The sequence below is a fragment of the Pleurodeles waltl genome, chromosome 3_1, assembly GCF_031143425.1.
Source record: "Pleurodeles waltl isolate 20211129_DDA chromosome 3_1, aPleWal1.hap1.20221129, whole genome shotgun sequence".
In the NCBI taxonomy this organism is placed as follows: domain Eukaryota; kingdom Metazoa; phylum Chordata; class Amphibia; order Caudata; family Salamandridae; genus Pleurodeles; species Pleurodeles waltl.
The window spans coordinates 282822121-282847581 of NC_090440.1; the positions used below are offsets into that span (position 1 = coordinate 282822121).

A 25461-nucleotide genomic window follows, 5' to 3' on the forward strand; every position below is an offset into this window, starting at 1 on the left:
TATACTCCACCACAAATATGACGGATATCCATTCCACCTCACTAGAAGTGACATAGGCTATACTGTACTTGTAAATTATACAGCGAACGGGATATCCGTCACGTTGGGGTCACGTGACCTTCTGGCAAACTGTATATCAGGCCCTAACAGGGGTGTGGCTATCAGTGGTGCTACATTGGCCCCATGGCTTATGGACCCAATGGCTCCTGAATAATGCTAGATTTCTACTTTCGACAGAACAGTTAAGCCCATTTTCATGTAGTAGGGACCCTGGCGGCCGTCTACACTGCTGGTCAATAAATATGTTAAGTCTCACTTTTAAATAGCTAATAGAACTACAACTGATACTCGTCATTCCCTCTTATGTTAAAAAGGAATTAAAATAAACACAATGACCAACCAAAACACAGCAGTAGATTGTTATAATGGTAACATACACAGAATTCTCCACATTTTAGTTAACTAATGGACTTGATGAAACTACTATTGTTTTGCCTTCAATGCTTAAAGAGGCAGGATAGATCGTATAAACAGCTCCTTTCCCCACAGAACCAACCAATGGCCAAAATTACGTTCTCTCGGATTGCTCATTACAAATAAAGCGAAACAGTGTAGCTCCAGGGCAGGTAGACTTCTGCAAATGTACTAGGCAATTGCAGCTTGAAAAAGTCAAACTAACTCCACAAAACCCTTTATAAATTATTTCACCTATACTTGTCGCACTTCCATATCTTCTCCTACACAATTTTTCATGTGTGTTATCAAGCACAGGCTGCTGCTTTGACAAATAGCAAAACTTGAATTCCTTATTATAAATGAGAATTATTTTTTAAAACATGTTTTAGTAGGTTTTTCAACAAAATTGTGACATTGCAATACTGCACATTTACCGATATGCCACGCAGAGCAGTCTTGTGTGTAGCATAACTGGCAACAGGATACACAATGGGTAAAACATCAAATACATACTGGCAATTATTACATTGGAGGAAATTATAACCTGCACATAGGGAACTTACAGATGAGAAATATGAATTTTAGGCTGGGGATTCAAAATGCTTTAGAGAGGTCCGTCAAATAGTCAAACACCTGAATTCTTACTTTAATTGGTAATTATTATTTTTAGGTTCAGATGCCAGAATTTCTTTAAGGTCCCTTACACAGAACAATTCCAGTTATAGTGACGTGTTGAGAACCCAGGACTAAACCAGAGTTTTCGATTTTCCGACAATCAGGCTTGCATATAATGCTAAAATACAATCTACGACAAACGGAGAGCATGAGGGGGGCCTAACGGGCAGTGAATTGGGAGAGGAATGTGGATTGGTAGGAGTACTAAGAGAAAACACAATAGTTTGTTAAATAACCAATATTATTGAGTGCTTGCAAAACAGAGAGGGAGAGAGCGTGTGTGTGCTTTAGTCTGTGTTTTTGTAAAAATCCCTAGTGAAATCTGACAGACAATTGACCATACCTGACTGAAAGCACCTGTACCCAACTATTTATCAGAAAATACTTTTATGGGGGGGGGGTCTAACACCCCAAACACCCCCCCGAAGCTACGCCCATGGGGTCGGCTTCAGGATCCACATTTTCAGGGGAAAAAAATACAACAATTCAGATAGGATTAGGAAGTACTCAGATAATTTAGTCAGTTAAAACAAAATCTACATGAGTAAACATTTATAGGGATTTATCAATTATTGATATCAAACATTAGAATGCTTACCTTTTCTGTTTTCTCTTTAACATCATTTTGTTCCGAATTTGATGCATCATCAACAGGTAGAGTTAAGCGTAGACGGCAAATGTTACCCTTGGAGAGAAAAAAACATAAAAGTCTTTTCATTTAAATGACCAGTAATTGGATGTAATAGCACTTAAAATATTATGCACATCTTTACACTAAATGATTGCTGCTTAAAGTTGTACATTTAAGTGTAACTAGACTGACTAAAATAGTGAACTTATTTCAACTCAACTTCAGGCCTGTTTCGTCTACATGTAACTTTTTAGGTTGAGCACTGCAGTCCGACCTGGTATTTATGTGGGCTTTTAGCCATGCCCACCTCATGCCCATCACTATCACTTGTTCATAGAATTGCCTTTCAAAAATCCTTTGTTATTGTTGGCAACTGCTTTACGTTTGTCCCTCCTTGGGGTGGTTTTGTTACCGCCTTGGGGACCGACCCCTTTACATGGATAATTACATATTTGCCAATATGTATGTGTGCGAGCAAACATCTTTTTCCTTTTGTGTCTCCCCTTCGCAAACATGCTCATGGTGGCTGTGGCGTTCTGAATTGGCTCGCTTATGTCAACTGTTTTACTCTTCATTTTTCCTTTTGTGTGTCCTTTAGAGTTGCTAGACTGTAAACATTGTGATTTTTGTATGTTTCATTAGGTTATTCACACTTGATTGGCCAGCTAAAAAAGTAACCCCTGATATGTTTCAAGTGCTTAGTGTAGTCAAACAGGTTGTAAATAGTGCTGTCTGTCTGTCTGTCTCATGGTTAGTGATGCACGACAGCACGAGGGGAAACGCTGCCTATTTGTACAGTGTGTTTAGTGTGGGATGCCAAATCACAGGCAGAGATACTGGACTATTGTATGGTGGTGACTATTGTATGGTGGTTAGTGTAGGCAGACAAAGACTGCAAACACTGGGAAGACACAGAGGGGGGGAAAAAGCACCGACCACAAGCTCTTCACTGCTTGTATCGTGTGCTTAGTACATGTAGACACGCAGAAACGGAGGAGGCAATGCACTGTTTGCACCATGTCCTTAGGATGGCATGCGCAATGAAAAGCAGCACAGGCTGCACGGCTTGTGCCATATTGCTTAGAGTAGACAAGCACACAAGAAGTAGACACTGCACTATGTTATTATTGGCAGGTAAAATGGACAGAAGGAGGCAGTGCACAGGTTACACCATGGGCTTAGTCAGGCAGGCACACAGGGAGGAGACACTGCACTGTGTGCACAGAGGTGTTATCTGAAGATATAATGGACCGAAAGAGGCAGTGCACAGGTTGCACCATAGGCTTAGTCAGACAGGCACACTAGGAGAAGATAGTGCACTGTGCTGAGTGCTTTTGATTGGCATCTATAAGAGACTGAGGTTTTTACATTGTGCATACAGTAGGCAGATGGAGAGATTGCACTGTTTGTAACATGTGGGCAGACTCATGCACTGCATGCAACAAGGATCTCTCACTATACTTACATTTTGGAGAAGTGCTCAATGTTATGTATCAAGCAGAGACTTGTAACATGCTATTAGATCCTGGGTAGATATAGTACTTGCTTTGGAGACCCTAGTCTGAACAAACTCTGTTTTCTTAGCCTCTCCACCACTCTCACTTGCCTCCCTCGGCTCCATCATTCTCATTTCCACTACCAATAGTGCTCCATCTTTTTCTCCCATACCTGTCCCTTCTGGATCACCACTTTTTCCACCCCTTTTCCCTGCTTAAACAGATACTTTTCTTTCTCTGCTGCACCTCACCTGTTTTCCCTGTCTCTTTTGTTGCTCTTTTCCTCTCTCCCTATAATTACCCTTCTTGTTCTGTGTCTCTGTACACTTCTCCCTGCTCCTTTCTCCATCTGTTCTTTCCCTTACACCCTTGTTGCTCAAGTCTTTCTCCATTTTTAGCTCAAGCGCTAATTGCTTTCACCTGTTGTAATTATTGTGGGCTTTTAACCACACCCACCTCAAGTACACCACTTTCACTTGTTTGTGGACTTGCCTTTCAAAGATCCTTTATCATTAGTAAATGATTTACGTTTGTCCCTCCTTGGGGAGGTTTTGTTACCGCCTTGCATACTGACCCTGTTACATGGATAATTGCACGATTGCTGATTTGTTTGACTGTGAGCAAACTTATTTTTCCTTGTGCGTCTCTCCTTTGTGCTCATGGCGGCCATGGCACTTTGAATTGGTTTGCTTTTTGTCAACTACTGTTTTCCTTTTCAATTTATTTCGCAAGGTAATCCAGTTAGGAATTTACAACGCCAATAGCTCTAACTGGAGCAAATACGAGACTGATTCCATTGCAAATGCTTGTATCTATTGTGGGCAAAACCAAATTTAAAGTGAGCTTTAGGTCTGCCTTTGCGTTTCATCTTTGGCTTTATTGTCAATCTCATTTGCTTGCTTCTTATTTAATGGCTTGCCTTCCCATTCTTGTATGTATCTTTCTCCTGGAACAGAGCCTCCATAGCATTATTTTGATTGTGGCTGATTTGTATCTTTCCACTGTTCACACTTGAGGGACTATTTTTTTCGTTTTTGATTAGCCACTGCATGGGAGTGCATTTATTTTCTTGCTCACTCTGGTGTGGTCCTCCTCAAATACCCATCCACATCTTGCTTCACATTTCAACTGCTACCACCCCTCCCCCGTGCCCTACCCATAATTGTCCTTGAAATATAAGGTTATAGTTTTTTTTTTTGGGGGGGGGGGTTGTTTTCAATGGGCCCACCAGCTGCCATTTGCAGCCTGGCTGCTCTGCACTCCCAAACACTTTTTTTAATTTTTTTTTTTTTTTAACTCTTACTTGTTTTAAACGGATTCAGCAAACATCTAACTGCTTATTTGGTGCGTTTAATTTTGCTGTAGAGATCATAATGTTATGCTTCACATTGACAAATATCTCATCTCTTTCATACAAAACAGCAACACACCAGGAATTTAAGCATTTAGTGAGAAGGTGATGGTGTGGCCATGTATTACATGGAATTAAGTACTCCCCTTGGAGTTTCCTAGCCATATAAAGGAACTTCTCTGTGGTTTGGAATATCTGTATTATGTAAAGCAGAGGGTAATTTATTCCAGGGATGTAATATAGGCCCCTGCAGCCCCACAGTGCGGGTGGGCCCCTAAGTCCCATGGGCCCTCACAGCACAGTAACCTGGCATGATAGCTTCGCAGTGAGTCCAGAGGTGACCCCTGCATGTACTTTGCCGGGGGAATGTCAAGGTTTTTTTTACGCCAGTGCTTTATGCCATGCATAAGTCACATAAGATAATGGATGATCACGGAATAAAGCTGGAGAAGAACTCTGGTGTGGGATCCCAGTACAATTCCATCTAGCAAAGCGTATCATTAGGTTTCCCTGTATTAAATCGATGGTAAATGGTGTAATCAATGAATTCCCTTCCTTTTTTAGGTTTGATAATAAATTCCTTTTAAGTCATTTGCTGCAAAATATGGCATAGATTGTTTTACATATTATGGCCATTTCCACATGCATCAAGTCTTTTTAACAAATGCATGCCTGACAACAAGACAGTGGGAGTGTCAAAGCAGTGACCGTCAGCTGCTGGAGTTAACACTGATTTGTTTACTTGGATGATATCAAATTCATTATCAATAGTTACAGTTTGCTTGAAAGTGTACTCTCGTGTGTACTCTGTAAGCCTTGATGGTTTAGAAGACTCGAGGTGAAACAGCGGAGAGATACTTATGGAAAGTTCCTCTCAGTAATTCACCACTAATGATTCGTTGGATTTTATGCAAAACCAGTCTAGTTTTACTAGGACGGTGCGACCTGTGCCACAGTACCGGGTGCTGACTTCGGGTGGAGGTGCTGTGTTTGCAAGTATATTAGGATTTTAAAAGCATCTGCTGCAGTGTTCCTGGGCTCTGGCAATTTTCAGGCAACAATAAAAATGTCACTATAACTTGTTATGAATGTTTTGCCTGGAGAGAGATGGGAGTTTTGAGGGCACTGTTAAAGTGGGGTAGTGAAGCAAATCGTGGTGGAGCTGATCATTGGGGGAGGGGGGAGTTGTCGCACAGGGTGTCACAAGAGGTAAGGTGGGCCCTGAGTTTTAACTAGACTACTCAGGTCAGAGGACGTGCAGAAGACAATCCCAGGTAACAAACGTAGAGGTCATGTTCACTTGGGCCCTAAATAAGTGTGTTTGTTCAACTTTGGAAGGCCCTGTGGAGAGCAGACGCAGTCTAGTCTCTCCACAGGAACTTTTGGGAGGGAAGGGATGAAGAGATGGCAGGATTGGTGGGGGAGTGTGTACGGTTAGAATATGGGGAGGGGAATATATAGGGATAAAGGGGGTGGGACCGGCCTCTTCCGCCCCAGCCCATTTGCACAGTTGGAAGTTTGGCCGGTCCCCAGAGGTAGGCAGGGCGGGTTGTGCAGTGATATATTTAGGCAGCGCCATGGTGCAGAGCCACGACACTGCTGCTGTCAGGGCTGCGCTTCGCATTCTCGTCAAAGCCGGCCGGCCGGTCCGACCTCTTCAGGCCTGGCGAATTGGACCAGGCTTGGGTCGGAATGACCGACCAGCGTGCCCAGCCTCCAGTTGCTGTGTGCAGTTCGCCCCACAGGTCGAAAAGGAGGAAGTCTGAAGGGGGGCAGGGACATAGCGCGTCCTCTCCCCCGGTTACAAAAGAGGCCCTGTGGGATTCAGGGCAAGCAAGGCAGACAGTGGGGGGTTGGGCCCTTTAGTGATGCTCCTTCAGAGGGGGGCGGGGCCCCCACAGGATGCTTCTTCGTTGGGGGGGAGGGGGCACTGGAGAGGTGCCAGGGACAGGCTCAGTAGCAGGAGTCAGGATGCCAAGGGAGGGAGGCCCCAAAGTTAGCATGGCAGGCCAGGTGGCTGGGCCCTGTAGCCAGTCCAGTCCACCCCCAGTGGTGCAGGCAGGCAAGGTGGGGGCCAAGAAGGCTGGGATCAAAGGGGCCCCTGCTAAGCAGAGTGCCAAGAGTGCAGGTAGGATGGGCGCAGGGGGCCAAGGGACAGGACCAAGAAGACTGGGTAGGGGGAGCTAGTGAGGAGCGGCAGGTGACTTGGAGGGCCCCTCAGGGCCAATAAAGGGAGGCATTTTCTGGCGGGCCAACCGGGCAGCCTGAGGACTGGTCCACGGTGGACATTGAGGCCAGGATCAAGGAACAGAGGAAGGTGGTCAAGGAGTTGGAGGAGAGATGGGCCCAGCTATGTAGGGGGAGGGATGAAGCCTTACAAAGAGAATGATGTCCAAAAAGGAAGGCAGGCAAGGAGGAGGTGGGGGAATCAAAGGGCCCTGGGTCTGGGTTGGGCAGTTGGGTGTGGGTTCACGGGAGTATAGTCAAGAGGCTTGTGTGGCCGAGGGGTCCGGCCATGCAACAGGCATGAGTGGCGCATACGTCATTGGTGGCGCGAAGAGTCAATGTCCGTGGAAGAGACTGGCGGAAAGAAGGTGGTGCCAAAGGGGCGCAACACGGCCCCAGGACGTTGGTCTGAAGCACAAGAAGGGTCTTCGGCGGCCTTCTCTACACTGCAGAAATGTATGGGGCGCGAGTATGTCAGACGCCATGAGGGACGCGCTCGTGATGAGTGGATTGAGACAATGGCTGGGAAGGGTGTGGACGACGAGTGTGAGATGGACGACGAAGTGGAGGTGGATCTGGATTATGAGTCTGAGGAATGGGAAGAGGGAGAAGATATTTGAAAGCGAGGTGAGAAGCGAAGGTGGAAAGGGGGAATGAGCGCAAGAGAGGCGCAACCCCCTCTTCGATTTCTGTATTATAGGAGCTGGAGGTCAGAGGAAAGGCAAAGACGACAATACGCGAGGAACGGGTTCACCAAGTGGAAGGTTCCCCGGGTTCAAGGTAAGGGAGAATGGTGGACAGTTTGGGGCGAAGGTCAAGGGAAAGTTGTGACCAATACACGCAAGTGAGTAGGCGTGGGTGATCATTCTATACATGACATATCTGGAGTTAGTATGGCCCAGGTAGGGAACGGTACGCAGGCAGTACAGGTTGCGGCTCCTGCGAGTGACATAGGGGCCACCTCGAAGGGTGATGGTAAGGATGGTAAGGATGGTGAGGACAAGGTCGGAGAGGGGCTTAGGAAGCGGCTCCTATATATGAGTCTTGCAATGCCTTTGGGTTCTCACGTGGTAGAAAAGATAAAATCCAGGATTTGGTGACACAAATACGTAGATGTGTTCAAATTACTCCACAGGGACATACAGGTTAAGGAGGGATCCAAGGAGGAGGAATGGGAGCTAGCACATAGGCCCAGGGTGCAGATTACAATGGACAACTGGAAGTCTGCCTTTTTGATATATGCCAGTATCTAGTGTGAAAAATTTCCTGACAGGCACATTTTGCTTTTTAAATACATGGATATTATACACAAGGCAAAAATGCAATTTTGGGGGTTTCACATGGTTGAACTATGACGAAGAGTTTCGGGCACGCATCAGAGTGAATCCGGAGAAATCCTGGGGGATGTTGACTCTGAATTGTGGATGCAGTGGATGGCTTCATCACATTCTGCCACATCCACACATACCGCCAGTGGCCTACAAGGCCTTTCAGACTCGTCCCGCCTCTACAGCGACCACAGTGGTCTACTTCTGGGGCTTGCTGGAACTTTAACGAGGGGTTCTGCTTGAGACATCCTAGTAAGTTCAAACACAAGTGTTCCAAATGCGGGAGACGGCACCCGGTCATGCAGTGTTTTTCCCTCACAAGTCCAGCAGAACAGTGGAGGTCAGCCAGGGGTAAAGGGATGCAGGGCGTCCTGCGCCAAAGGGCACCTACGCCAATTAAGCTTGAGTTCTTGTTGCCATGGTTGCGTATGTAGACCAGGCAGGGACATAGCATGCAAATTGGAGTGGGGTTTCAAAGAAGGGTTTTGGATAGGTCATCAAGGGCCGAAACAGAGGAGGTGGGCAGACAATTTGCAGTCTGCTAAGGAAATGCCACAGATGGTAGTAGACAAATTGGCAAAAGAAGTCGCAGAGGGCAGATTTGCGGGTCCAATCTTTGACTGGCCTCTGGAAACATTGATGATTTTACCTCTTGATGTTGTGCCTAAGAAAAATAAGGGCGAGTTTTGTCCTGGCCAGGGGGGGTGTCGGTAAATGATTTCATCGTGCAGGAAGACACAAAAGTGATGCACGCTTCCGTGGACAATGTTCGTGGGTGCGGCAAGGGGGCTGAGCTAGCAAAATGTGACATTAAGGCAGCCTTTTGGCTATTGCCAATCCATCCTGAGGATTTTTCGTTACAAGGGAAGCAGCTATGTGGACAGAATTTTTCCAATAGGCTGTTCCATTGCCTGTGCACTTTTTGAGGCTTTCAGTACATTCCTGCAGTGGGTTTTTGTAAAATCGTGCAGGCATAAGGAGGTGACGCATTACTTAGCACGTCCCACAAAAAGTAAATAGTCTGAGTCCCAGTCTTATAGCATAGCCTTGGTGGGGTTTGAAGGACTGGGCAGGGAAATGGGGGTTGCCTTGGCTCATGAAAAGACCGATAGTCCCAGTTGTGTTTTGACATTTCTAGGTATTGAGTTGTGTACAAAGGCACTGGTGGCACGATTACCGGCAGGTAAGGTGACAGAGATTTTGGACTTCTTGAGACAGGTGAGGTCCTTGCATAAGATTGACTTGCGCACGGCTCAGCAGCTCTTAGGTTTTCTCAACTTTGCATGTATGGTGGTAAGGGAGGGTAGAACATTTTGTAGGTGCCTGGGGCTCGCTATGTCGGGTGCCTTCCTCCCTCACCACAGGGTCCAAAAGTCCAGGATGGATCACCTGGGGAAAGGAAAGTGGGTGTGGCTGTAGGGAGGAGGGGGGTGCAGCTGCTTGTCCAATTGTCAAGTGGAGCAGTTTTCGAGCTACATGGCTGACTGGTGAGGCCAGCGTTTTTAGCCATGCAAGCAGAGAAAAGCTCACTGCGTTCCAGTTGCTGGCTGTTTTGTGGATGGCGATGCAACAGATTGGGAGGCAGACGAAGTGCTATGGGACTCATTCTTTCAGGATTGGTGCGGCTACTGCTGCAGCACATGTGGACTGGGAGGCAATCAGGGGAATTGGTAGGTGGTGATTGTGGTGCTGCAAGCATTATGTGAGGGCTTGAGTGGGGGAAGGTATTGAAAAGTAGGACGTGACAGGGGGGCTGGGATATACGGGGGGAGCGGTGAATGTTGTATTAAAATTTGTTCTCTTTGCAGGTTGTGTGGTCGGCCCCAGGAGTGGGAAGATGGTCACTTGGATGGTCGGTCATTCATTCATCCATTGGGCGGTGAAATATGCGAAAGGCAGATAATATGGACGCTCATTGGGATTGTCCAGTGGCCGCAATGAAGTGTTGTGGTTTGGGAAGAGTGGAATGAGGTGGGGCAATTTGCTTCCTTTTCTAACATCAATGATGCCCAATCAGGGTTCTTCCCTAAATGCAATAATAGCATAAATGGACAATGACTTGGTAAAACTTTCAGGGCTCAACCTACTGCAACGAGATCTGGAGTTGCTTTCCCAAAAGATGCATGGTACCTGCATAGTATGGGGTGAGTTTGTACCTCGGAGGAAGTGGAGAGGGGTGCTGAAACATGGGGCTGTGGAGAGGGCTCAGAGGAAGCTAAACAGAGCAATGAGGGTTTTCTGCTGGGCGCATGGTATAAAGGTGTTGAGACACGAAGACAGAAGAAGAGGCAGACTGTTCAGGTTGGATGGTGTGCACCTCTCCGAGCTGGGTAATGCATATTACATCATGGAGCTCTGCTTACTGTATGGGGATTTGTGGGGAGAAAAGATGTGACTCAAGGAGAGAGCTTAAGTGTGCAATATTGCAGTGGGTTCGCTGATGGGGCAGCAACACGCCTATCGGGTTTGTGCTGAGTGGCACTAGCTGGGGAGGGTGGAGAGTTATATGCGGGCTTGGCCACCCTTCCAGGGTGGAGAAAGAAACAGGTGAAGGATGATATTGTGGGGGGTGCCCGAAGCAGGCGGGGGATGGAGGGGATGAGTGAAAGGAGGACTGGAGAGAGAGGTTTCAAAGAGGTGTGGGATTTTGAAGTTGGTTTAAAGTTTAGTATGTACAATGTTATGTATATGAGGCAATCCTGTCCTAAATAAATGGCCTTTTACACTTCATGAACACTGTGTCACTGACTGTGTCCCGATGCCTTAGTGGGTTTAGTTTCCGCGGTCTTGGCGACACTGCTCCATCTCGGTTTCTGGTGAAACCGGTTATGCTGCAATAAATGCCCTCTATTTATATTATGTCTATATTATGTCTAAACAAAACATCTACTTGTTAAGCCCATTTTGTATCCTTTAGGTCAGAACCATTTTTTCTGGAAGTCAAACACTGGGGGGGCAACAGGCGTGGAGGCCGGTTCTAAAGCCCCTCTATCGCTCCTGCCTGCCAGCCCTCGGGGGTTGTTGTTGCAGCAGGAAGGGACTGCTCACGCACCACCCTGCCTCCGCTAAAAGTTCAGTCCATGAACTACTTACTCAGTCTGTCACGGTCAGTGGACCATGACAGAACTGGAGCTTGAGGGAGGACAGGTGAGTGAGTGCTGTGCAGCCTGCCGTGCTCTGAGCAGCAGGCTCCTGATGCACACATCGCTTTGACGTGAAGCTGCTGATTCACGAGGTATGCTGGGGTGTGTCCTAGATCAGTTTATCATTAATTTGTCACACTTTGTTAGTCACACATACTGTGGATTGTCTCTGGCAATTGTCTTGCATTATTTTAAGATGCGTTGACAGCCAGGATCACACACAACAGTTGGCAGTGTCAGACAGGTACTCTAGCACCATCACACCTTTGTCAGCTATTGAGACATAGTCACTGACAGTGGCACTCCGTGCTTAACTTGTAAAAGAATAAACACCGGAGCTGAAAATTTACCGGCAGTAACAAAGGCTGTGTAGCTTTCATTGCTCCTCACGCCTCTTTCCTGCACCATAGATGCCCCATTACTCTTTATCTCATTCTTGCATTTTTTGTTCCCTGCAATCTCCCTTGCACACTGTTTTCCATCGGCCTCTTAGTCCTCCTTTTCTTGTGTTTTTCTCCCTTTTGCTTTGGGTCAAAGTCTTTTGAGGAAAAATAACTGCCGTACCCCAAAAATGAGTACCGTTGGGGGCCACCTGCAACCACCGTCTAAAATTAGGCACTGGCAATACAACATGTCACGTATCACATTAGAGACGAATACACAGTGTAGTACACTATTGATGCTGGCCACAGCTGTGCTGTAGTCAGAATTTCTTAAGAGTATAATAATCAACTTTAAGGATGGCATACACGATGAAAAGTGTTTTGTAAAATAGTCCATTTATTTTACCCCCTGTGCTGTGATCGGGTTTGCTAGCCAGGGACGCTAATGAAATTCAGACTGGAAGCTTATTTTGAACAAAACGTGCTTGCGCTGCTTTAGGTTCCAGTCCAGCTCTGCTCGAGATCAGTTAATGAAGTGTGAGTTCTGAAGTAAATTTATGCTCCCAAGGGCGTGTATGGTGGATCTAGGCTAGGAATGCTTTGCAGATTAGGTGCACACCTCCAAATGTGTGGATGGGTTTGTCGGATTTCTCAAATGTTCAAATGATATCTTCTCCACACAAATGATCTGAGATTTACTCAAAATTGTTTGAGCGGAGGGTACGAGGTTTTTCCATCGATAAAAAGTATTTTTCATGTAAACAAAAACAAGAAAAGGGGAAAAATGTTGCAAGGTTTTCATTGTGCAATTTTGCACAAGCACATTTACCGTGTGTACCTGCTGGCACGGAAAATGTATTTATTCACGAGTACCAATGGCAAAACTGTGACAGGCAAAATTCTTCAGAATTGAGTGTAAATCTTTGACCTTTGCACTAACCTTCTAATTCTATTTTAAATGGCCAAAATCCTTAAAGCACACATTGGATGACTTAAGAATCAAGGATCGAGAATCATGGATCAAGGAGTCTCAACTGCTCTTTTGATCCTGGAATTGTATGTAGCTTTTGATAGGTGGACAGTAAATCTTGTCAGAAGAGATAAGGGAACTGGGCTTAAAGCTTTTGCCTGAGTGTGGCATCCTTCCTATCCAACCATTCTCAAATAGTAGTTCTCCCTCTATTATTTTAGATGTATAAGAATAGAGTTTATAAAGTGTGCTGGCTCTTTTGTAACCTCGTATGTCTATGACACACAGTTGATTGTCCAGTGGGATCAATGGGAGTCAATGACAGTTAGGAAGGTTAAAAATTGGCTCTTGATGGTGCAAGCCTATATGTGGTGTAACTTTATTCAAATAAACAACAATAAAAGAGATTTTGCCAGTAAACAATAAAACTGCGAGATGGCAGATTTCCTTCTGGAATAGTTTCCTACGAAACCCCCTGTCCTGGCTTCCAAGATTAAATCTTTGTCATTGAAACCCCATATTAACGCAGTCATTGATGCACCTTTTCAACTTCACAATGTAAAGAAATTTGCTACCATGCTTACCGACTCACTACCACTCTCAAGCTGTATCAGCAGCTATACACTCTAAAGTAGACTATTGCAACATGGTTTATTTAGGTTTACCCCAAAGCACTCTTATCTCAATTGCAGATAGATCAAACCTTTGCAGTCGATTTGGTATGTAGACTAAAAAGATGTGAACATATCTCACAGGCTCGAATCTCCTTGGACGGGTTACCAATTAAGGAGAAGGAGGGGTGTATGTAAAACCTTATGTTTAATTTATAGAGTTAGATATAGGACTGAGAAATGAGTATGAAGACTCTTCATTCTGGCTCAGTTGTGGTTCTATGTGCCACGTGTTAGACAATCCAGAATTGGTGGTAGGTTCCCTCTCCTTGTTCGGCCTGGATTCTGGAACAACTAACTATATGAATTAAAGCCATTAGTATCGATACTCTGTTCAGAAAAGCATTAAAGATGTTACTGTTAGACCTGGCATCCTTAGGGTGGTCTTACCCCAGCCTTTTTGCCATTACCTCTTATTTTGCTGCTTATCTTTTTGTTGGCCTTAGGACTCTGAGTACTTTACCATTCCTAACCAGTGTAAAGAGCATGTGCTTCTCTCCTAAGCAAGATAACATTGGTGTATCTATCACTGGCATATTTAATTTACATGTATGTCCCTTGTAAAGTGGTATACCATATACCCAGGGCCTGTAAATTTAATGCTACTAGTGGGCCTGCAGCAGTGTTTGTGCCACCCACTTAAGTAGCCCGGTAAATATGTCTCAGGCCTGCCACTACAGATAATGTGTGTGCAGTTTCACTGACACTTTGACTTGGTATAGGTATCCCATAAGGCAGGGTGCCATGTAAGTAAAAGGCATGACGTACTTTTAAGTTTTACATACCCTAGTAATCAAAAACTCCCAAAGTCATTTTTCATTACTGTGAGGCCTGCTTCTCTCATAGGCCAGCATTAGGAATTCCTTATAATACTTTTACACTGTAATTCCTAATCAGAGAGGAGTAGCTAAAGCATGTTTGGTATCATTGGAATGCTAATGATAAATCCTCTATACTGGTAAAGTCACATTTATGATTTCTACTTTAGAAATGCCACTGTTAGAAAGTGGGCATTTCTCTGCCCTCACTGCCCTGTGTGCCTGACAGCCTGTCTCCAATACACATGTGGCCTGGGCTGGGTGACAGTTACAATTGTTCATTCCCTTCAGGCACCCACAACACAGGATACTCAACTGCATCTGCGCTCATATGCATATGGATGGGTCTCCTGGGGGAAGAGGTTGGGAAGGGCTCACACTTACACTTCAAAGGGTAGTGGCCTGATCCCACACAAAGGGGCTGGTTACACTCCTCCCTAGGCCCTCCCCGCACTGGGGCCATGCTGGCCTGAAGGGGGACCTGTGCGCTTCAGAAAGATTCTTTGAAAGTCATCTCCCACATCAAGCACACTTTTAGGTATAAGTACTGGGTCGCTGACCCCCGGAAATCAGATCACTACTGGACTTGGGAAGAACTCTGCTGGAGTAAAGACTGCTGTGCTGTAAGGATTGCTACCCTGCTTGGACTGATTGTTCCAATGATCTGTTTCTCTGCATTGATGAGCTGCCCTGCTGCCTACTGATCTCTGCCCTGCTGAGGCCAATGAATGGTCCCATCTTGCTGACCTGAGGATCTCCTAGGGCTTACTGTCTTGACCCTGGTTCTTCTGCGGTCTCAAGGACATTAAAGACTGCCTTCAACTCTCCTGGTGCTGCTGGACTCTACCAACTGAGAGTCCTTCCCTTGCCTGAGGAGCCCCCTCCAGTCCTGGGCCTCAGAAGTGGGTTTTCCAGCTGAAAATTCCAAAAAGTGACGCATCGCCCCGAGTGCAGCAGAAATATTGACACGCCTCCTCATGGAAACAACACATCTTCCCCTACAACTACATGAATCGACGCATCAGCCCAGGCACGGCAGAAAAATCCTTGCATTGAATCCCCATTAACCATGCAGTGGCTTCAACACAGTGCGACCCAATGATGATGCTTTGGGTGGCCCGCCAACAACGCATCACATCCACTTCCATGGAAGCCTGACGCTGCATCGCCCAAGTGCGTCAGAAATATTGAAGTATCGTCTTCCCGCTGTCGAGACATTGCTCCAAACCAAGGTACTGTTCAGAGGACGCTGAGTGGGTTCCCTAGCCGGGCTCCTCTCCATCGCGGTTAGCCTGGATTTTGACTTTGCACCAGTCCCTCGTGACCTCAAGTAACCTTTCTACTGCTATAGACTTCTAAGCACTGTTTTCACATTTAATCTTTAAAAATTAATATCTCGACTTCTGCTGATTGGAGTTTTGTTATTTTGGTCTTGCTTTAGTCAGATGACTAGTCTGTATTTTTCTAAACTGGTGAGAAGTCTTCCTGTGGTGCTTTTACTGTGTTACTGTATTTAAAGAGTTGCACAAATACTTTACACATTGCCTCTGAATTTAAGCCTGACTGCTGTGTGCCAAACTACCAGAGGATGAGCACAGGTTAAATTTAGGGAGCCTAACTTACTTACCCGGACTATGTTTGTGGTCCCTACTTGGACCGGGTGCAAACCTCTGCCAACTAGAGACAATTTCTAACACCTAGCTATGAATAAAGATAAATTGTTGAGTCCTTTGTGTTTTTATCATCAGCGCTTAAATGCTTTGTTGGTGAAAGCGTGCTTTATAAGCTCTATTCTATTAGATAGAAAGCAGCTAAAATAGAAAGACACTGTAAGGGGGTTCTTTGGTTTGCAAAGACTCGTGTTGAAGCCCAGGGACTGTGATAATGGCAAAGAGAATGAAAGGTGAGGGGCTCACTCTTTACTTTCCTTGAGTGGTAACTTACCCTAGCAGTGCATGAGTGGAAAGGGTGTGCAGTTGGTCGTCCCTTCAATTCAAAAGGTAAAAACAACAAAACATTGTATCCTAGTAGGAAGGGTAACTATCTCAAATTTTGATCCTGAACTGTAAGCTGAACTAGGAAAAGGTTGCATGTGTTGGATGTTTTACATTTTCTGAATTATAATGTTATAGTCAAGATACAGAAACAGACCTGGATCTGTTACCTGTTTTCCACGGTACCAGTCAAAATTTAAGCATTGATTTTGGGAAGCTGCAGAATGAAACAGTTCTACACCAATTGTATTATTAGGCCTTTTACCATTGTTTCCTAGAATTTGAAAGACCTTGGGCAGTGGTTGTTCCTGTGTCACATTTTTCAAACGCATTACTACTTGGTATGATCTGGTGTCCATGGTGAATTCGTTTTTAATCAAATTTCCTTAAAATTAGTCCAAGGGTACCCAAAGGAAGGTTTGCTAATCTACTTATACTGATATTGATATAGTTGTGATGCTACAAGCTCAGATTGTCTATTGGTGGTTAGGTTGCTTTGAGAAATAGAGGATACTTTTCTCGCTATTTGTCATTCCATGGATCAATTACTAAATGAGAAAGAAATTTTTTAAGAAGAACTGAGAAAAATAATTATGTGGTAGCGTAGTGGTTTTGCTTGTAGGGAACTGTAAATGTGAGCTATAAAAAGCTTAATTGTCACACACACATGGAGAGAATGAAACGGGGCTAGACGATAGATTTCCTGGTATTAGGTGTGCTATGTGAGACTTAGAAGCAAATATAATTTTGCTTTGCATAGCCTCTCTGCTGCCACCACACCCATCCACCATTTCACATAAAGGGAGCCAGTGGTATATCCACTGAGTAGATTTTCTTAAATAGGCTCTGTATGTTGATGTATTCATCTATGATCTTCTACATAAATGATTACATGTTGTTACTCAATGAACCTAACCTTATACCTATGATTAACTACACTGAATATTAGTGCCGAATGGGGATATTCTCTACTCCAATTCGTCTTAAGGTATTGGCAAGTCTTTTCCTGCTATGAAGTTCCCTTAATGAGTAGGAAGAATAACACCAGGCAGACCAGTAAGGGAATGTTGAAATCACCAGAAGGAATGACTGAACCAAGACCATGAGTGGGAACACAGAGTTGGAGCAGCTGTGGCACTTAGGACTGGCAGGTTAAGGACAACTGATGAGGAAGCCTAGCAAGGCAGCTTCCCAGTGGCATTGACAGCATTAGGGTCCCTTAACATGAGAAAGTTGTCAGAAGTGTATGAGTTTGAATGAGCAGCACCAGTTTACAGATAGTGGGACTGGCCTAAATAACTTGGTTGGGATGAACAAACAAAAGGAACAGTGATGAAGGATGACATTGTGGAGAGCTAAAAAAGTTCTAAATCCATAATTGATATCGGTTGCATCAACCAACCACCAGTGAAGCACAAGAGAGAAGGTGAGGAATGAACCCAACAGCAATGCCTCATTTCTTCATTTTTGAGGAGACAACCGATTTTGAGATTTTTATTGCCCATTTCAGTGAAGCCAGACAACATTCAAGTGGGTGCAAAGCGTGTTCTTTTGGAGAAGTGCAATCAGGCAGTGTTAGAAATGGGGTTTTTGGTTGGCAGTCGGGTTGCCGTCTGTCCAAGCAAGAAACCTCACTCTAGTCAGGGTAAGTCACACACAATCCAAAATCAGCCTGTGCTCACCCTCCGGTAGCTTGGCACGAGCAGTCAGGCTTAACTTAGAAGGCAATGTGTAAAGCATTTGTGCAATAAATCATACAACACCATAGCATAACACCACAAAAATACACCACACAGTGTTTAGAAAAATATATAATATTTATCTGGGTATCTTCAGGTCAAAACGATCAAAGTTGCAATATGAATTTGTAAAGATATCACTGAAAAGTGATATAAAGCGTCTTAAGTCTTTAGAAAGTAAACAGAGTCTCTTTCAAACACAAAGTACCTGGTTTCTGGTGGAAAATCTCCTCAGAGGGCCACAAAGGAAGAGGTGCGTGGAAAAAGGGTGTGTGCGTCGATTTCTCCCCAGCACACACGGACTTGCGTCGTTATTTTCCACGCGGGGAAGTCGGCGTCGTTTTCTGGCACGCGGACAGTCTCTTTCTGTGGATCGCGGGGATTACCAGATGTCCCGGGTCTGTGCGTGGATTTTCCTGCTTGTTCTCCGGCTGCGCGTCGGTCTGCGGGGCTGTGCGTCGAAATTACGATCTCACGGCAGGCGTCGCGTCGATTTCTCCTCTAGACTTCGATCTGCGCGTTGAAATTACGATCTCACGGCAGGCGTCGCGTCGATTTCTCCTCTAGAGGTCGGGCGGCGTTGTCCTTGCGAGGCCGTGCGTCGGATCTTCGATCGTCCCAAGAGCGTTGCGTCGTTCAGCGTCGGAGTGCGGCGTTTTTCTTGCCGCGAAACAATCTGTGCGTCGAAATTTTCAGCGCACGGAGCGTCCAAGTAAAAGAGAGAAGTCTTTTTGGTCCTGAGACTTCAAGGAACAGGAGGCAAGCTCTATCCAAGCCCTTGGAGAGCACTTTCACAGCCAGACAAGAGTTCAGCAAGGCAGCAGGGCAACAGCAAGGCAGCAGTCCTTTGTAGAAAGCAGACAGGTGAGTCCTTTGAGCAGCCAGGCAGTTCTTCTTGGCAGGATGTAGTTTCTGGTTCAGGTTTCTTCTCCAGCAAGTGTCTGATGAGGTAGGGCAGAGGCCCTGTTTTAAACTAAGTTGTGCCTTTGAAGTGGGGGTGACTTCAGAGAGTGGCTAAGAAATGCACCAGGTCCCCTTTCAGCTCAATCCTGTCTGCCAGAGTCCCAGTAGGGGGTGTGGCAGTCCTTTGTGTGAGGGCCGGCCCTCCACCCTCCCAGCCCAGGAAGACCCATTCAAAATGCAGATGTATGCAAGTGAGGCTGAGTACCCTGTGTTTGGGGTGTGTCTGAGTGAATGCACAAGGAGCTGTCAACTAAACCTAGCCAGACGTGGATTGAAGGGCACAACAAGATTTTAGTGCAAAGAAATGCTCACTTTCTAAAAGTGGCATTTCTAGAATAGTAATATTAAATCCGACTTCACCAGTCAGCAGGATTTTGTATTACCATTCTAGCCATACTAAATATGACCTTCCTGCTCCTTTCAGATCAGCAGCTGCCACTTCAACAGTGTATGAGGGCAGCCCCAATGTTAGCCTATGAAAGGAGCAGGCCTCACAGTAGTGTAAAAACGAATTTAGGAGTTTCACACTACCAGGACATATAACTACACAGGTACATGTCCTGCCTTTTACCTACACAGCACCCTGCTCTAGGGGTTACCTAGGGCACACATTAGGGATGACATATGTAGTAAAAGGGGAGTTCTAGGCTTGGCAAGTACTTTTAAATGCCAAGTCGAAGTGGCAGTGAAACTGCACACACAGGCCTTGCAATGGCAGGCCTGAGACAGGGTTAAGGGGCTACTGAGGTGGGTGGCACAACCAGTGCTGCAGGCCCACTAGTAGCATTTAATCTACCTGCCCTAGGCACATATAGTGCACTCTACCAGGGACTTACAAGTAAATTAAATAGTCAATCATGGATAAACCATTCAGTAGTACAATTTACCCAGAGAGCATATGCACTTTAGCACTGGTTAGCAGTGGTAAAGTGCCCAGAGGTCAAAAGCCAACAACAACAACAGGTCAGAAAAAATAGGAGGAAGGAGGCAAAAAGTTTGGGGATGTCCCTGTCAAAAAGCCAGGTCCAACAGGCAGTATTAAGGATAATGGATTGGGAGATCTCATGACTAAAACAGAAGCTATAGAGTGCTGAGACATTCAGTAGGAACATCCAAGGGGATTTGGAGATGTGTAGTCACTCAGCTTTTAAAAAGTGGTTCATTTAATGTGAATGAGACCTCAGAGATTTGTTGACAGAGAGAACATGAAGATAATAGAGGCTACTAAAGATTAATGCTTGACTGATGAGCAGCAGACATGCTGTTGTCAACAAACGCAAATAAATTCAATAAATGGGTGGCATAAAGATAGCCATCATAAAGTTCTACATACGACGTATTCTATGCCTGCCAAGTTTTATAAAACTACCGTTTTTTCCACCTAGCATGGAATTAGCCATGCATATTTCATTATTGGGGTGAAACATTTAGAGATCTATCAGGTATGATTGATTTGCAGATATTTCCAGATCCCTTGAGGACACTCCTAGGCCATGTGTAAAGGCTCTCCTTAAAACGCTTAGCTATGAGATGGAGACATATCCCTTCTCCAACAACAGATACATGGCAGAAAGGCTTAATATACTGTAGTGAAAACTGTGAATTGTATACACAGCTGCAGCCTTCTAGTATGCCCCGGAGGGGCTTCTGGCAGCCTTTGAGTAATTTTCAGGCAAACAAGTTATGATTATGGATAATACAGATGTTGCTGTATTGACCTGAGGATTGCATGGTATTAAGGTGTCTTATTAACAGCGGGACATAATATACATACGAGACAGAGAGAATTTGAAGGTGGATTTAATAAGGATCCACGTGAATTCAATCAATCAGTCAATCAGGGTTCTTATACAGCGCGCCTAATCACCCAATTTGGCGCTCAGTCGAAGCGATGGATGGCCGGTTCAGTTGAAGAGCCAAGGCTAGAGGTCCTTCCTGAATTGAGGCAGAGAGGAAGATTGCTTGAGATGAAGAGGAAGAGAGTTCCAGGTCTTAGAAGTGAGGTAGGAGGAAGATCTTCATCTGGCTGTGGTCCAGCGGATCCATGGGATGGTGACCAGGGTCAGGAAAGCAAAAATGGAGTTGTTAGGTGGGCGTGTGGCAGGCAAGGCGGTGGTTGAGGTATGCAGGTCCGATGTTGTGAAGGGCCTTGTAGGACTGTATGAGGAGCATGAAGGTGATTTTTTTGTTGATCGGGAGCCAGTGTAGGTCTTTCAGGTGCCTGGAGATGTGGCTGCTGTGGGGGATGTCCAGGATAAATTTATCGGATGTGTTCTGGATTCTTTGCATTTTCTTTTGGAGCATCTGGGTGGTGCCTGCGTGCAGTGCGTTGCCGTAGTCGAGCTTGCTGCTGATGAGCGCCTGAGTGACTGTTCTTCTGGATTCGATGGGGAACCACTTGAAGATATTTCGGAGCAGGTGGAGCATGTGGAAGCAGGAGGACAAGACGGTGTTGACATGGTGGTTCATAGAGTGTGAGGAGCTGAGGATGATGCCAAGGTTACGTGTGTGGTCGTCGGTGTGGGAGGCTCAGAGAGCAGCAGGCCACCAGAAGTCATCCCAGGCGGAGGGGCTGGTGCCCACAATGAGGACTTATGTCATGTCAGAGTTGAGCTTGAGGCAGCAGTCTTATCCAGGCAATGACTGCCTTCATCTTGTTTTGGAAGTTGGTCTTCACTACTGTAGGTTCGTCAGTGAGAAAGGATCAGATGAGTATCGTCAGCATAGAAGACAATGTTGAGTCCGTAGTTTCTGATGATGCCTGCTAGTGGGCCATGTAGATGTTGAAGAGGCTGGCATTGATAGAGTTACTTAGAGTTATTGCTGTAAGAAATAAGAACTTGTGAATGATACACAACTGTTATATCCTTCCTGATAGTAGAAACCTATGCAGTATTTGAACTAACTAGGATTACAGCGAGTATGGGGACATTCATGTTATACTATATTGAGCTGTACAGTGCACTAATCACCTGAGAGGGTATCCAGGTGCTTGGGCGTGTGTGTAGTTTTATGGTCCTCAGGGTGCTTATAGGAAGGGCCAAGCCTTTAGATTCTTGCAGAACTCCAGAAGACAGGAGGAGGCTCTGATGTGTGGAGGTAGGTTATTCAATGTCTTGAGTACGATGTAAGAAAATAAACGACCTTCAGTTTTGATTTTACAGATGCGGGGAATTTGTGCGAGTGAGGCAGAATGTAGGTGTCTGGTGGGAATGTAGATGTCTGGTTGCTGTTCAGGTATTTTAGTCTTGTGTTGTGTAGGGCTCTGTATGTGTGCGTGAGAAGTCTGAATTGGCTGCGCTTTTGAATGGGGAGCCAGTGACACTTCCTGAGGTGCAGTGTGATGTTGGTGGAGCCTATGTGGTCGAGTAGGAGTCTTGCAGCGGTTTCTTGAATGGTATGGCATCTTTGTAGGAGTTGTTTGGAAATCCTGGCATAGAGAGTGTTGCCATAGTCCAGCCTTCTGGTGATGAGTGCTTGTGCGATGGTCCTTCTGGTGTTCTGATGCAACCATTTGAAGATTTTTTGGAACACGCTTAGGATGTGGAACCAGGAGGTGCACACTGCATTGACTTGAGCCTTCATGTTGCGCTTGTCATCCAGGATGATCCCTAGATTTTTTATCTGATCTGGGAGTTTGGGTGTGGGTGTTGCTCCTAGCTCGATGGCTACCAGGTGGAGTCCCATGGGGAGATGTGGTTGCTGAAGATCAGTACTTCTGTCTTGTCAGAGCTAAGCTGCAGGCCGCTGATTTGCATCTAGTCTGCTACAATAGTTATGCAGTTGGTGAAGTTGGCTCTAGCGGTGGTTGTTTTGTCCGTCTGGGAGAGGATAAGTTGGATGTCTACGTTGAAAAGGGTGGGGGTGAGGGATGATGCCTGCGGGACTCCGCATTTCAATTTCTCGGTCTCTGATGTGAAGGGGGATGCCTGACCTTTTGGGTTCTTCCTATGAGGAAGGAACTGATCCATTGGAGAGCAGACCCTTGTATGCCAATATCGTGGAGTCTTCTGATGAGGGGGTTATTGAAGGCCCCAGAGAGGTGGAGCAGGATGAGGGCTGCTTTTTCTCCTCGGACCAGGACGATTTAAATGTCATTGGTGATCGCAATGAGTCCTGCTTTAGTGCTGTGGTTCTTTCTAAATCCTGATTGAGTGTTGTTTAGCAGGTGGTTAAATTCGAAGTGGGTTGTGAGTTGCTTCATGATGGCCTTCTCAATCACTTTGGCTGGTTAGGGAACCAGAGAGATGGGTTGGGAGTTGCTCAGTTGATTCAGGTTGGCTGTGGGTTTCTTGAGGAGGGTGTTGATTTCTGCAAGTTTCCATTCATCCGTGAGACTGGCAGACATGGTACAAGTTTTGATGATGTGGATCAGGCTGGCGCTGATTGGTGATGTTCCCAGGTTGTAGATGTCGTGAGGGTATGGGTCCATTGGGGCCCCTGAGTGAATGGTCTGCATGATTGCTGCTGTGTCGCTTCTGGTGAGAGTTGTCCATTCTGTCAGGTGGCCATCTTGGTTGGTGATGGGTAGGTTAGCAACGAGTTCTCTGGGGTTTTGTTGGTGTGCGAAAAACACCGTAAATGTTTGCGATTTTGCTATGGAAGAAGTTGGGTAGGTTGTCGCATAGTTGCTGGAAGGCATTGATGTTGGCGACGGTGGCTGAGGCGAAATCCTTGACAATCAAGATGATCACCTTGCAGCTATTGGAGCTTCCTTCGATGAGGTCCATTAGTGTTTTTTACTTGGTGTCTCTTATTTGCTGGTGATCGCGTCTGAGCAAAGCCTTGCAGGTAGTTCTGTTGGTGGTCTCATACAAACTCTTCATTTCCTTTATAGCTGTTTACAGTGTTGTTTGGTGTCTTGGATGTCTTCTGTGTACCAGCTGGAATGGTTGTGTGATCTCCTATGCCTGTTGGGTTGCTGGGTGCAAGGGTGTTTGATCACTTCTTGATCCAGTGGTTGCAGTTGTTGAGCACTTGTCGAGGTTGTCTATGGGGCTAGGCTGAGCCGTGATAACAGCGCTGACCCAGTCTGCTTCTGTGATTTTGCCCCAAATGCAGTTTGGAATGCTGAACCTGACTGGGGTGTTTACTTGAGGTGTGTTTTATTTTGGAAGTAAATGATGGAGTGGTCTGTCCACATGAGGGTTGTGGTCGAATTGTACTTGATGCTGTTGCTTGTGGTGAAGATGTGGTCCAGTGTGTGTCCTGTGGTGTGTTGGTTCTGGGATGAGCTGTGCGAGTCCAATTTTGCTCTAGATTTTAAGGAGATTTGTGGAGCAGGGGTTGTTTCGGACTTTCAGGTGAAAGCTGAAGTCACTGAGGAGGATGTAGGCTCTGGAGTCAATGGTGAATGGAGTGACGAAGTTGGTGATGAGGTTGGTTATGGTGGCTTGTGGTCGGTAGGCAAGGGTTCCATTCAGGATGATGGTGTTCGCTGTGGATGCTGTGTATTTGATGGATTCCTTGTAGATGATAGCAAGTCCTCCTCCTGGGTTGAGAAGGCGGTCCTGTTGAGTGATTTTGTGGCCCGCTGGCATTGCTGTGGCGATCTCAGGAGCCAATGAGGGGTTGTACCAGGTCTCTGTGATAAAAGCTGCATCACTAGTCAGAAAGTCCCATATTTCAGTTGTGCATTTGCTAAGAGACTGTGTGATTAGAAGCATGCATTGCGAGTGAGTGTTGATGTGCAGGTTTGCTGTGGAGTTTGGTGTAGGGTGTGAGTGAAAGTGTTGTTGGTGAAAAGGGACATGTATTGGAATAGCATCATTACACAAGGCAGGCAGGCTGAGCCCAGTCATTAAGATTGCTCAGTGTTGTAGGGATAGCATCCTGACCAATGCTCGCTGGCTTGTTGTTGGGAGAGATTTAAATGATAAGTGTGAATGAAACAGATTGCTTATGACTTTTTATCTAAGCCAAACTCTGAGCCTGGAGTACCGTAAGTAAGTTTCAATAGGTACAACCTGGGTTGCTGTAAACTAGTAAGTGTAGGATGAGGGGTAATTAATGTCAGCTCCTTTCAAAACTGTGTTCTGCTTTTTTCTCAGTTTTCATAACAATATATTTTAATTAAATGGTTTATAGAATGACTTGACTTTTAGCATTAGTGCATTGATAGACCAATGTTTATAGGTGTTGCCACAATAGAAAAGTTATAATACACGCTAAAGATAATACAGCCTTCCATCATTCTGATGTCAGTAAACTGAGTACCATTAAATTGGATAAGATAAGTGTTATTTAAACCACTAGAAAGAGAGAACTGCAGTCTGACGCTTTGTAGAAAACAAGCTACTATTGTTTAATATGCCTGTGCATGCCCCTGCAGCACTTCTAAAATGCTAGGATTCAGTCACAGCTGCTGCCAGGAAGGTGTGGGAGGGGGGCAGCCACCTCTGTGTTCTGCCACTCCCGCTCCAGCCACCTCTCGTCTTCTTCGTCCCTCCCCAACCAATCCTGATGCTTCTCTCATACTGTTACACAGCATGAAAAAAGTGCTGGGATTGGTCTGAGTGGGAAGAAATGCCACTCAAGAGGGAGTGGGACACTGCGCTTGGTCTCCACCCGGCTGTAAAACACAGCCGGGTGGAGAGTTCTAATGCGCATGTCAGTTT

General features: G+C 45.6%; 1 protein-coding gene across 2 annotated transcripts in view; it reads right to left on the bottom strand.

Annotated features, from left to right (window-relative positions):
* Positions 1-25461, bottom strand: part of MYZAP (myocardial zonula adherens protein) — a 584270-nt gene that overhangs the window by 520043 nt on the left and 38766 nt on the right. For both annotated transcript variants that reach the window (XM_069222400.1, XM_069222399.1), the window contains exon 2: positions 1730-1816. In XM_069222400.1, coding sequence (XP_069078501.1) covers positions 1730-1816 — 87 coding nt within the window. The remainder of the gene's footprint in view (positions 1-1729; positions 1817-25461) is intronic.